This window comes from Stegodyphus dumicola, chromosome 1, assembly GCF_044657685.1.
Source record: "Stegodyphus dumicola isolate Sdum_Otavi_A_Nest chromosome 1, ASM4465768v1".
NCBI classification, from domain to species: Eukaryota; Metazoa; Arthropoda; class Arachnida; order Araneae; family Eresidae; genus Stegodyphus; species Stegodyphus dumicola.
In genome coordinates, this window is record NC_140768.1 from 192,631,137 (window position 1) to 192,645,419 (window position 14,283).

The following is a 14,283-nucleotide window of genomic DNA, read 5'->3' on the forward strand; positions in this document are numbered from 1 at the left end:
CAAACAACAAGTCATTTTTGTTGATAGTCCGAGTAGATCGTTTAGATGGTTTTTGCACTAGGATAGCTAAATATTCATCACGAAATCTTTTGCGAAAATGTTCTCTTAAGTTCTGTAAGAACTTGTGTTTTTTATTCAGATTGATGGTATCCAGGTAGTCTAAGTCAGGCACTCCAACGTCGTGCAAATCTTGTAGAAACATTGAAGGAGTTAGTGCCGTAAGATCATTTGGATCTTCTGAAAGGTATGTAAGGGGTCTTGAGTTAATCACTGATTCGATATCACGAAGTATAGTCAACATTTCCTCGTAAGAGACACAGGACTTTCAGATAACATTTCTTAACATCTTCTTCACTGTTTGTACCAACCTCTCCCACCAACCGCCCCACCATGAAGCAGTTGGGCGATTAAACTTTCACTGTATTCTCATACTAGTTGAATGACATTCTATTTCTTTCCAATCTATCGATCTTAACAGATATTCAGTTCCAACGAAATTAGTGCCATTATCGCTGTAAATAATACTTGGACGACTTCTTCTGGCAATAAATCTCTTTAATCCCAAGATGAACGTTGATAAACTTTCTATCAGCTCAAGATGTATCGCGCGATAGTCTGCGCAAGTAAAGAGCAGGATCCATGCCTTTTTTTCTTTTCTTAAATAAAGAGTACCGGTTACATCGACTCCGGTCACTTCAAACACCAGAGCATCTCGAACTCGATCTTCAGGAAGAGGTGCTGGAACAATCTCTATATTCTTTGCGCTATATCTTCTACAGCGAACACTCTTCATAAGAACTTTACGTACTGTTTTTCTTCCTCTCAGGACCCAGAATTTTTGTCGAATATTGGCTAGTACGAATTGCACACCAGCGTGGGATAGTCGCAAATGGTAATCTAAAATTAACCTATGAACTAAGTCATGATTTGAGGGCAATACAATTGTACAGAGAAAATTTTCTTCTTCCTCTCTTCTAGTAATCTTGGTCTTTAACCGAATAAGGCCATCTGAGTCAAAAAAGGTACAAAGGTTGCTAACTTTAAGTTCTTTGCCAAATGCTTCTATCTGTATTATCTTGCATATTTTCTTTTCTACAGTTTCTATTTCAGGGACCGTGAGTTCTCCTGATTGTTTAGAATCTGGTCTTCTGCAGTTGTTGATAAATCTGCATATTCAAGCAGTTATTCTTAATATTTTATGGTAAGATGGATATTTCTCAAAAAAAAATGTTCTACCCTTTGCGTATTTAGTGCAGAAATGGCTGATATCCTTTTTTCTGAATTCACTATTTCCATGTTCGGTATTTCCCTTTATCTAGGCCATTCTTCCTGATTTTTCTTCAGCCAGTCGGGGCCCTCCTACCATCTAACTACTAAATGTTGTTTAGCGGTGCAACCTCTTGATGGGAGGTCAGCTGGATTTTTTGTTCCAGCAATATGTTTCCACGTTTTTGGATCTGTGAGTTTCCTAATCCCCCTGACTCTGTTTTCCACAAAGACAGCCCAGACAATCTCTTCCCTTTGAATCCACGTCAAAACTGTTGTAGAATCTGTACAAAATTGCGTTTCCACATTTTGCCATTGTAAACCATTTAAAACAGAAGAGCATTAGTCTGGCACCTATCGTGGCAGCTATCAATTCCTAACGAGGGATCGTAATAGATTTCACGGGAGCTACCCTAGACTTCGATGCCAACAGATGAACTTCAACTCCAGAATTCGTCACAGTTCTCAAGAAAACTGCAGAAGCATACGCATTACTACTGGCATCACAGAATGTGTGAATGCTGCAGAACTTCCTATTGTCCTTGCTGGAATGTATCCAACGTAGGAGGGATATTTCTTTTAAGAGAAAAAGGCTTTGATACCAATTCACAAAATTTTGTTTTGTACTCTCGTCGACTTCAGTATCCCAAGAAATTCCTGTTTTCCATAGGTTCTGCAACAATATTTTAGGATACAAGAGAACAGGACTCACAATTCCCATCAGATCAAATATTTTGTGTGTTACAGCGAGAATTGTTCTCTCCGTTATTATACTCATTTCAAAATCTTCTAGCCAATTCAGATTCAAAGTTAAATTATCTTTCTGAGAGTTCCATAACAGACCCAATACGGGTGAAATAGTTTCCTGTTTCAAGTTATCTCCGTTATGTAACCAACCTCGAAGATTAAACTGTCCTTCATACATTATTTCTCGAGATTTTTCGATGAACTGGATCATCTCGGATTCTTTGTCAAAACTCGCAACAACGTTATCTACGTAGAAGCTACGCAAGAGTTTAGCTATCATCTCCGTATCATATGAAGAATTTTTCACGTACTTTTGTAGATGGAATTCTATAACAGCTGCCAAAAGGAAAGGACTACTCTTAACCCCAAATACTACCCTAGTATGACGAAATATTTTTGTTTTCCTTTCTTCCACATCAATCCACCAGAAAAACCGAAGCCAGTCTCTATCTTGAGGCCTTACACTGATCTGTAAGAAAGCCTTTTCAATGTCTGCTATAGCAGCAAACTTGCCTTCCCGAAATCTCAACAAAAGAGATGGAATTAGTTCTATCAAATTTGGTCCACACTCCAAACACTGATTTAGAGAAGGAGACGATTATTTCCTCGCAGACGCATCAAACACCGGTCGAATTGGTGTTGAGCTATTTTCTTTGATCACCTGTCTATGCGGTAAATAATGTCCATAGTCAACCGCAATATTTTCTTTAACTTCTTCGATCACTCCTAAGTTACACCAGTCATTAAAAACTGCATTGTATGAAGAAAATAAATTTTGAGATAAAAGTTTCTGGGTGGTAGATTGTAGACGTTTCAAAGCTAAATCCTTGTGGGTGGAAAGTGGTACATGATTCTCCGCCCACGGAAGTGCGACTTCATAACGCCCCTCTTCGTTTAGAGATACAGAATTTTCGAACTGCAATTTTGATTGCAAATCCCTTTCCTCTCTAGCCTTCTTTGTAACTGGATCTGTTATTCCGATAACATCAAGCCTCCACAGTTCTGACAGAGTGGCATCAGAAATATGTAAAGATAACGAAAGCGTGGAAAAGGAATTTTCTATTTCATAATTGTCAGTGTTCGCTTTCCCCATGACTGTCCACCCAAGTCTTGTACTTACAGCAACTAATCTTCCCCAAGGAAGAACTTCGATTTTACCTGTAAATAAATTTGCAGCAACATCTGCCCCTAACAACAAATGAATCTCTTGGGGGTTCTCCTGGAATAATCTGCAATTTCCATTTTCAAAAACATCACTGACGTAAATTCCTCTTCTTCTAAGTTCCCTAATCCAGTGTATATTTTGATTTTAGGGACCGAAGAACATATTTTTCTTTCATCCAACACATTGATTTCGCAATTATACCGTTTATCTACGCTACCCAATTTTATTCTATAACGTTTATGTTTTTCCGAAACTTCTATGCCACCGAAAAGTCCGTGGGTTACACTTTGTTCACCTAAGCTTCTTAATTGTAACCTTTCTGCTGCATACCTGCTTATGTATGAGTTTTGACTTCCGGTGTCAATTATCGCTCGAACAAATTGGTTATTCCCTCTTCCATATATGCGAACAATTAAAGTTTGCAAATATACTTCTGAACATCCTGCTTGATTTGAAAGTACTTTATTTTCTATCTGTTCGTCTTTTTTAATTTCCGAAGCCTCGACAGAAGGATTTTGTTTATTACACATAATAGTTGCATATTGTTTTTTACAAATAGAACAAGTTATTTTTGTTCTGCAGTTTTGAGCCAAATGGTGTGGTTTAAGGCATTTATAGCAAGCAGATTTACTTTTTAAAATGTCTCTTTTTTTTCTTGTAATGATAATCCGGAAACGAAACTACAGTCATGAATCTCGTGGAATTGATTACAGAAGACGCAGTTCATATTTTCCTCTCTGCATTCGGATTTTGTAAACAAATCTGTAGCGGTCGGAATCTTTGGTTTATTATGTCTATTTGAGAGACCATATGCGCTTTTCGTTGCAGGGGGGGGAAGAAGACTGTCGCCGATCGGATACTTTTTGCTGTTGCGAAACCGTTGACCTTGTGCGTTCGCGGGATGAAAGTTCTGAGTGTAAAAATGGCATTAAATCTTTTATGTTATAATCGGTGCCAACATTTTGTGTTCTGTGAAATTCAAGCGTTAATTCTGAAGGCAATAACTTCAAAATCATCGGACACAGCAAAGCGCTGTAAGATTCCGATACATCATCTAACGCTTCGAGACATCTAACCTGTGTTTCTACTTTATCATACAAGTTACGAAATAATTTTATGTCATTCGCATTTTTAATGATTCAATATTCAGCAAATTATTCATGTGCGCATTAATAAGAATGTCTCCTTCCAAAACGGTCGTGTAAGATTTGAATTGCTGAATCATAATGTTTTGGCGATAACGGAAGTCCTTGAACGCAACTAGCAGCTGTTCCTCCTAAATATGTAATCAGGTAATTAAATTTGTCTACTTTGTTCAATGATTCGTTATTATGTATTGAGGACTCAAAACTATTCCAAAAAGTAAGCCATTGACTACTGTTCCCATAAAATACGGGAATCGAAAGTTTTGGTAATTTAACATTAAGTGTATCTTTTATATTTTGCTGAGTGTTCGGTGCATTTAAGTCATGATTAAGTTCCTTAATCCGTTTCTTAAGCCTGAATTTCCATAACGTTATCTTCTCGCGATATTGTTCTGTAATTTTAAGTTCATTTTCGAATTCATCTACACTCAGAATTGGTTCAACTTCTGCATCGGCATTAGATAGTGTTTCGGTTTTAGCATTAAGCTGTTCTAACAATTATTCGAGCTCATTAATACTACCTTCAAATTTATTTAATTCACTTTCGATTTTCTTAAATAGTTTTGCAACGGCAGTTCTTAAGATACTTCTTTTCTTTTTTAATTTATCTACTTCTGCCATTATCTTTCTTGGATTCAAACACTTACACAAAAAATATACGTCTCATGAAAAAGAAATATTTAACTCTTACTTAACAAAATTATTCTTTTGCTGAATACTTCAAGAACAAGTATTAAAATCTTCAATTTTAATATTCAGCTTTTGAATTGACTTTATTAGAACTTTTCAAAAAACCTGGCGTCCCTGTTCGGGCGCCATAAAAATGTTGCATCAGTTTCTTCTATTTATAATAAAATTAATGTAAAATTCCTTACCTGCTGCATCTTCAGTGTTCTCGACGCCAGGCTTCTAATAATCACGTTTTCCAGTAAGAATTTCTGTAAGAATTAACAGGCCATCTTGTCTTTTTCTTATTTATTCAAATAAAACACTATTATACACTATTTACAAGGTAGGTGATAATTATTTTAAGACAGTACATTTTAATTCTCTGAAGTTTCGTCTTTACGCTCCTCAGAGCGGTTCCAATCTAGTCTCGTTCCCGGAACTTAATTAGAGAAAAAGTAAAGGAAGAGATGCCCGCCATCTAGTGGCAAGAATGTGACAGATCCTATCTTTAGAATTTCCGATACGCAGTTCCGCGCGTTGGAGATGAAAAGGTTTTTTTGCCCCCTAGAGTGTTACCATTGCTCACTTTGAAATTCTTGAGTTTGTGAATAAAAAATTCGTTAAAGTTTTACAAAGTATGAAATCGATCATAAAAAAAATTCGAAATTTCAAATTTGGTCCTCCACATGCCCATATTCGTAGGAGGATTACGTCATTCAAACTTCGATGTTTTTATGTACCGTTGTTTTATCACAATGCGAGAAATATACATACATTTATGCAGATTTTTCATTATTTAATTTCTTCAAATATAATGCAGGACTCTAACATTTTATGGCAACAGTTTGAAAAGTGAAACGACATTTATAGGAGTCCGACGCAAAATGCCAAAACGAAAGTAATAGTCCTTCGGGACTTAAAACCCTTTGGACTAATTATAAGCTAGTAAATGCAAATCGTTGTTATTAATTAATTTTTATTATCAATTTGATTATTAACGATTCAAATGTTCTGCATAAAAATATTAATTGTAGCTCCATTATCCTTTTTATTTCAATGAATAGTGTGCACACAGGAATGGGTTGTTCTATTTTTCGGTATATGCTTGCAGATCGGTCTTACACACTTCCTTTTGCATCCATATCTTTTATCTTTTGTACATACCCAAATGATGCGATCTTCGGATTTGCTTTGCAGAGGATGTAGATATCCATCAACTACTAAACAAATTTTTCTATATTATATCTACTTGATAGCAGTTCTACAGGCTCGATGATGAATTACTACGAACTTGCGTTTTTACGAAAAAAAAAAAAAAAAAAAAATGGCTTTTCTTCAAATCGCTTTCAGATCACTGAATAAGTAGCAGCTTAATTTCCGTCAGTACGCTGTATTTTTAATTTGACTAGAGGAACAACTAACCAATCACTGAAAAGTTAACTGGAGGATTTTTCGAGAAGAAAAATTGGCTTACGATTCCTCACTCTCATTTCCTGCATTTTAGGAGGAGGAAGAAGATATCCACTACCATGCACAAATTTTGATTTGTTCTCTAGACTCACGTCCACCTGGATTACGTTATCATGTATGAAACTAGATGGGATACGAGGCATGAAAATATCAAAATTGTGGTGTGCCGCCCATTAGACAGGATAGTGGTTAGTAACTCTAACATACCGAAGGTCCCGGGTTCAAATCCTGGAGATGGCATGGATGTTTGTAAATGTATGGTGTCTCTGTGGCATGGGCGGGGGGACTCTAAATAGATGGCTTGCCGAAGGTCCTCTCGTGTGGACCCTTTGGACTAAAAAAACGCTCCACATAGAAATTTCGTAGAAATGTTAAGACATGATGATACATGATAGTACATGATGCTAATTTACCTAATACGGAATCATCAGTTTCAAAACTACACCCAAGAACTGGAGTTTAAGTAATTTCTCTGTTAAGTCTGGTCAAAACCTTTTTGAAACCACTTTGTGACTAAATATTGCATTCAGGATGCAGTTAATAATATTTCAACAGAAAAGTCGCTTTTCTTCTCTATGCATGGTTTTCTAATTTTTGGATGCAAAACTGACGGGGATATATGTCACGTGTCTAGAAATGTGAAAAACAGGGAAAATTAAATGAAGTGACAATAAATTATTTAAAAACTGTTGAGTAGTTTAAAAGATTCAATAAACGCGGCAGACTTTTATAACCAATAAAAAGCTTCATTTATATTAATGATTCAAATTTTGTTAAAATATGAATACTTTATAAAATAATTATTAGATACGGTCCAGAAAGTTTAATTAATAATTTAATAGAATACTTTGGGATAATTTTAACGAATAAAATTTTAATATAGTCTTCTGTTACGATGCATTACTCTATTTACTGCCAAATGTTTTCAATCAAATTTAGTCGTAAAAATAGGTTATAAAAGAGGGTATAAAAGGTTGTAAATATAAACGTCATAAAAGCATAATTAGGCTATACAGGAAAAAAAAGTACAAAATATATTATATGGAGTCCAACACTGCATTTACCGTTAACTGTGAACTGTGAAATTTCGCAAAACATGAGAAATCACAAGCATGGATTATTAGGTTTGTTTCCTGCACGACACATTTGCTTTGCTTCCTTTTGTAAGAAACTGCAAACGTAGAAAATAAATTGCCAATTACAGTTATCCAGGGAGTAAAGAAAAACCTTAGTGAAATCAAATTTTTCATACTGCAGTGTAAACTGTAAACAAACACGACCTTACCAATTAAAGGCACATGGGAAATCCCCAGCAGGGATCACGAAAGACAATGGATAAATTTGTAATCCAAAATTTATAACCTATTCTCCATCTAAACATAATGTTTACTTAGTATAAAATCTGTGTTTGATGAATGGAAAATAGGTCAAATCTATACAAGACACTTTCGTAAATTATTAAGATAATTTTAGACAGATAAAAGACAGATTTCTGAAATAAAATATTACTATATACAAGTTTTAGTAAACTAATATGCGTTTTCTTCATTTTAGGTCACAACGAAAATGTAGACAACATCACAAAAGAAAATTTTCTTGAAAAAGGGAAATGTATAGAAGACAAATACTCAGAATATGACATACGAAGTATTGGTAAAAAAGTAAGAATATAATAACTAGTATTTTATTCCATTATTACAAATAAGGCGTGCGTGACTCAGTTTCTGCAGAAATAAAAATTCAGTTGCATTTATAAATTTGAAAATGCGAAACAGACATAGAAAGACAGAAACATATTTCTCCCTTTAGACAGATAGCCTTCATGTGCTTTTTCGGAATGAAATAACCTAACCTAACCTAATGTAATCTGTGTATCTAAAGCACACAGATATAAAACTCTCTATATAAAAGATATATATCCAATATATATGTATATTGTATATTTTCTGTTTCAGGACCTACGTTTTGGAATATTATTATTAATGATCTCCTATTAAAACTGGAAAAATCTTGCTTGTTGTGATACTATAGCCTTTGCAGATGATGTTTTGTTTTGCTTCCAGAGTAGGGACCTTTCTGCTACTTTTTTACAGGCACAAGAGACTTTAAATTTCGCCTCCAACTGGTCAAAAGGTTTTAAATTAGATTTTAATCCTGATAAAACCAGGGTTATGATTATTGAAAAGCGAAACATCTGTTATGATGCATTTCAGTTATCTCTCGATGGCACCCCTTTGACTGTGGTAAAGCAAATGAAATATCTTGGGGTTTTTCTTGACTGTAAATTTTCTTGGAAACAACACTTAACTTATGTATCAGAGAAATGTGATAGATTACAGCGTGGATTAAGTCGTATTGCTCGTAACACATACGGTATTAATTACAATGTTCATTCGCTCATCTATAAACAAGGAATTGCACCCTTCATTATGTATGGCTCTAGAGCCTGGGGTATATCGCTCAAGAAGAAGATAAATTATAGATATTTACGACGCGTTCAAAGACGGATACTTCTGCGGGTCATATGTGGATATCGTACCGTAAGCTATGAGTCTGTTTATGCAATTTCTGGCTTTCCTCCAATTGACATTGCCATTCTTCATTCTATTGCTTATAAGGAAAATATTTCTGCTTCTACTGTCTCTCAGCATGATTGTATTTTACCTCTATCTGATCTCCCTCATCCTTCAGAAAGAAATGCTATTAATTTTATTCAGTTTAGCAATAAAATTGTGGGTAATTCGCCTGTAATTTGCTATACTGATGGCAGCAAAATTGATGGCAAGGTTGGTCTCGCATTTGTTGTCTTCAAAAATGGTCTTGAATTTGAGCACTTTCAATTTAGAATCAGAGATGAATGTACCGTTTTCATAGCTGAACTTTTGTGCATAAACTTCGCCGTCGAGTGGGTCTCTAAACAAAATAGTGCTGTTTCAGACTATCTCATTTGTACTGATTCCCTTTCATCCTTGGAGATCTTAAAATGTATTTCTTCTTCTAATAATATCATTATCGAGATTCAAAAAGAACTGAAGAATCTAAAGGATAAAAATATTTCGGTTTCATTTTCATTTGTTCGTGGTCATACAGGTGTTGTTGGGAACGAACGAGCCGATTTCCTTGCTAAGACTGCGACTAAGCAGGAAATTGACACTTTTGTCAATATCCCTAATTCCTTCTATAAGAAGGTCATGTATGAAAGCATTGTGGAGTCGTGGAATCACGAATTCATTAATTCAAATAAAGGGAGTTTAACTAGGAGATATTTCCCTTCTATTAAAATGAGATTGTCGTGTCATCATTTCTTTACAAATTACAAATTAACCCAGTTTCTTACTGGACATGGGAATTTTAAAAGTTATTTGAACAGATTTAAGTTGAGTCCTGAGTCTGTCTGTGACTGTGGCCTCGGCGGCGAGGAGAATGTAGAACATGTGCTTCTTCTATGTCCTAAATATGAGAGCGAAAGAAAAGTCTTGAAACTGGGACTGAAAAATTTTAATATTAACTGGCCTCCAGAGTTTTACCAATTTATTTCCGAGAGAAGTGCTTTTAACATTTTTTGTCAATTAATTGTAAAACTTTGTAATCATCCTTGATTTTATTTCAATTTTCTCTTGTTTATTTTGTATTGTGTTTCATACTTACTTCTGTAAGCCCCATGTGATACTATGTGGTACATGGGGAACTTGTTGAGTTTCTTTTAATAAAAAAAAATATACATATGTATAAAGATGTCTGTGTATAAAAATACCATCTCATTAAAGGTAATATCTATCTATAATAACTGTACTGAATAAGTTTCCGGAATCCGATTGGTTCACAAATGCAAATTTCGGTTAAAAATATATAATTTTTATTAAATTGCGTGCTAGTTATATTTGCATTATTCATTGATTTTGGTAAACCCTCTCAAACTATTAATGTAAGTTCTTGACAGCACAAGTTTCAGTATAAATCTCAAGGTGCAAAAATTTCGCGAATTTTATCTTTCTTTTCTAAAATAAATTAATTACTGCTATCGTAACACCTAATAACACCTAAAAAGACGGTATTTTTTTCATTATGTCAAGGAAATCGAATTGTTTCTTGTCAAAATAGGAAATATTGCGCTGCCCATTAATGTGCAGAAATAGCCATAAGCAAGGTGTGTTTTCTAAGTCAGGTGCCATAATTATCGATTTATGCATGTAAAATTCTAATAGCTTTCATTACAAAGAAACCAATTTTAATTTTTTATCACCCATTTCGCATTGTACTGATACATGTTTACGTCAGCTGTCAGGGGTCCAGCTTCAAACTAACAAAGATTATTTTAAACCAATTATTAAATTTTTCATTTTGCATCATTATCTTTTCAGTGCCGCCCAACCGGCAAGTGAACATTAGTCAACAACAACAATCTTTTCAGTTTTCAAGTAAACGCTTTGAACGTTCATCAGAAGAATAAACTACGAATCGAAAAGTGTTTTACTCTATTTTAAGTTTAAAATGACAGCTATTGTTTAAAAATAAACATAATCCCTGAAAAACTACTTTGCATATTTCTGCATATGAAAATTTTGATTAAAATTTCGTTCTCTGGTAAACATGATTAAATATTGAACTTTGATTATATATTGAATTAGAAATAGTAAATTAAATTTTGGCGAATTAAAATTAGCTTAGTATAACTAACAAAAACATATCCTGACTTTATTATTGATTCTCGTGGAATTCAATAACTTCCGGCCAATATAGTCTTCAAGTTGTTAAATATAGTCTCCAAGTTGAAACCAACACCATTCCCAGTTCAAATTCTTACTGATGGAAATGTTTCCTTTATTTGCATTTAAAAAAATCTGATGTGTACACCATATGACTTCCTTGAACGGAATATTAAATTATACGCATTTTTTCTTGCATTTCATTTAAACTTATTGGATTGAATTAAATTTATTTCATCGATAGCGCATAAAACACAATAGAATAAATGCATTTTTAAAAATTCACTATATTTGTTTATGGGAACACTCTGGAGCTACGTTTACTTAACAGCATTATATTTCGTTCATTTTATAACTCAGAATGCACAAAATTTAGAGCATTTTGAAGAATTATCTAATCGTTGCCACATGTTCTATTCAATTATTTTAATAAATCTAGAACGATGTATAAAAGAAATTAAGCAAACAAAACAAAAAAGAAACAGTTTTTCACAGACGATTCAGAATTTCTCATTTAATTAATTCAGTTCTCACTTCGCGACAAGGCAAAAATACATAAAACTCAAAATATCTATATTAAAAATTACGAAGTGAATCTTAAACACTTATTTCCTCGAAAAAATTCCAGGAAGGATTAAGCATGATTTAATTCGCAATGATAAATGAAGGCGTTATCTTTGTTGTTGCGAAGCTTAGTCTCTCTAGATTGGCAACAAATCTACTATTCTGCTGTTTCAAATGTAAATAAACATATCCGCCACGTTATTTAAAAATTAGGCTTAACCGCACTTAAACAGCTTTTAAATTGTTGATAATTCTACAACTATTGCTTGCAGATTTCCTAAAGGCATAAAAGCCTTGACTGGAAGATAAGAACAACATAATTCAATCATTTTTAAAGCAAACAATGCAGAATTTACAAACATATAAGAGTAAAGAAACTGAGATCACTGAGCCGGGTAACAGAGTGGATATATATATACAAATATATCTATATACATTTGGTGCGGCCGATTGCAACCGAAATACGAGGTGCACATCTACATGTCATAGCATTCCTATATACAAAATTTTAACGTTCTGAGCCTACTCGGTTTTGAGTTAGGCGAGATACATACGTACGTACGTACAGACACTACGAAAAATTCTCTTCAGAATTCATTTTAAAGCAGCTTTATAATTTTTTTGGAGGAAAAGAGTCTTTTATTCTGTCCTTACGTACAGATATCACGCAAAAACATCGTTCAATTGCATTCGATAGCGGTCAAAATGGATATTTTTGTTGAAATATCTTGCCTGAAACTTTTCGCGATTACAATACTTCCTTTTTACTTTGTACAATGAAGTAATTAACAACATTTACTTTTGAAGTCCTTTGCGAAGACAAATTCTCTTGAAAATATGGCAACTTCGATGATTTTGATCGCCCATATTTTGCCAGTACTACAAGAAAGATAAGTCATTCTATCTCTGAAATCAGAAATCTCAGTTTTTCAAAGATTTTACACCAGCGTCTAATGAATAAATGGAGACTGAATTCATATTATTGTCGCAATACAATTGGTTTAAGTCTTTGCGATTCGGCTTTAACGTCTTCTGCGGAATGAAAACAACAACCTTTCAATTTAAATTTTAGCCTAGAAAACAAAAAGCAGTCGCAAGGTGCCAAATATGACAAATAGCAGAAATGAGGGACTCCTGCGAGTTTTGTTTAAGTCTAAACTTGATGCGTCATCGGGTTTGGTATGTCGTAAATGATGAAGCAACGCTAATTAGGGAAGTGTTTTGCTGCAAACATTCTCTCTTTACAGACTCAAAAAAACCATAATAAAATTGCATCGACTGTCTCATTTGCGAAGAAAACGGAATGGTGTACAAACAGTCTTCATGTCTAAACATTAAAAGTTTTTCAACATATATACTGTTTCTAAACATTTTAAATTGCCCAATTTATTATAACTGTAAAGATAATCGAGTTATTTCTAATTACAGGTATTGCAACTCAAAGTGAAGGTTTAAAACAAAACTATTTTATTAATTCTTCAACCTGACCATCACACAAAGTATGTTAGGAAACAAACTCTGCTGCTTGCGAATAATTCAGAATATGCGTCGAATTTAAACTGAATAAGATAAAAGATAATGAAAATGAATTACGCTTTGAAAATGATCGCTTTGAAAAACGATGCAGTCAGGTTTCGTTCAGTATATGTTCAAAATTTAACTAGCCTTTTCCGGTTTCTATTTGATTATTCAGATATTCCGAAGGCCTTTTTTAATGGATAATGCTTCAGAATATTCGAATCATAAACAGGTGATTGCTAGCTCTAAATTTATATTTTGAGTGCAATTCAAAAAACGTCTAGCGATTTTTCCTGCTTGATTTCATATTTGAATTATTTTTATTCTTTATAATGGACCTAATTTGTTTGAAAGAAATAAACAAAGAATCTTCTGCAAATTTAACTGCAGAGTTAGCAGAACTGACGTAAAGCGCAATCGGCGGGATAGAAAAAAAAACAGCTGTCTGGTAAAGTTGTAAAAATGTTAAGTTTCTTCTCGGAATAAAAACGTAAAAAATCAGGGATATCATCTTGGGATTCAAACAACGGATCTTCCGGCTACCAAGTGGACGTGCCACCAGTTGCACCACTAATGCACGCATTCGGGGCGGCTGCAATTCCTTACGTTCTCCTAAAATTAAAGAACGACTTGGGGAGAGAAATCAAAGCCATTTCTCAAATCCAAGTGCTGATGAATTATTGTTCACCAGGTTTTACTCGAAAGCCACCGCAGAGACAATTTTGTTTTGGGGGGGGGCAGTAGGAAACGTGAAAAATGCCTGTGCCGGGATTTGAACTACGGAGCAAGAAAGCACTTGCAGAAAAGGCAATATTTCTTACAAAAAGAAATGACATTCAAGAACTGCCCATAGGAAAATTAGCTTTAAAGCAACTGCATTTACAGAATTAAGATTTTGCAATGATTTCTCAGGTAAGAAGTGTAGAGCTCGAGGCTTAAACATAATAAAGTGTCCTTGCAGCTTATGCATTGTAAACGAGAGTTTAAAAGATGAGTTGATTCTGCAACAGAAGATACTTTTTAATTCGATTTT

The 14,283-nt window shown here is 34.2% G+C and overlaps 1 protein-coding gene across 3 annotated transcripts in view; it reads left to right on the top strand.

Moving 5' to 3' along the window:
- The window catches only part of LOC118203294 (endothelin-converting enzyme 1-like), a 260,831-nt gene that overhangs the window by 204,335 nt on the left and 42,213 nt on the right, over nucleotides 1-14,283 (top strand). For all 3 annotated transcript variants that reach the window (XM_085824282.1, XM_085824273.1, XM_085824278.1), the window contains exon 18: nucleotides 8,017-8,123. In XM_085824282.1, the coding sequence (XP_085680408.1) occupies nucleotides 8,017-8,123 (107 nt within the window). The remainder of the gene's footprint in view (nucleotides 1-8,016; nucleotides 8,124-14,283) is intronic.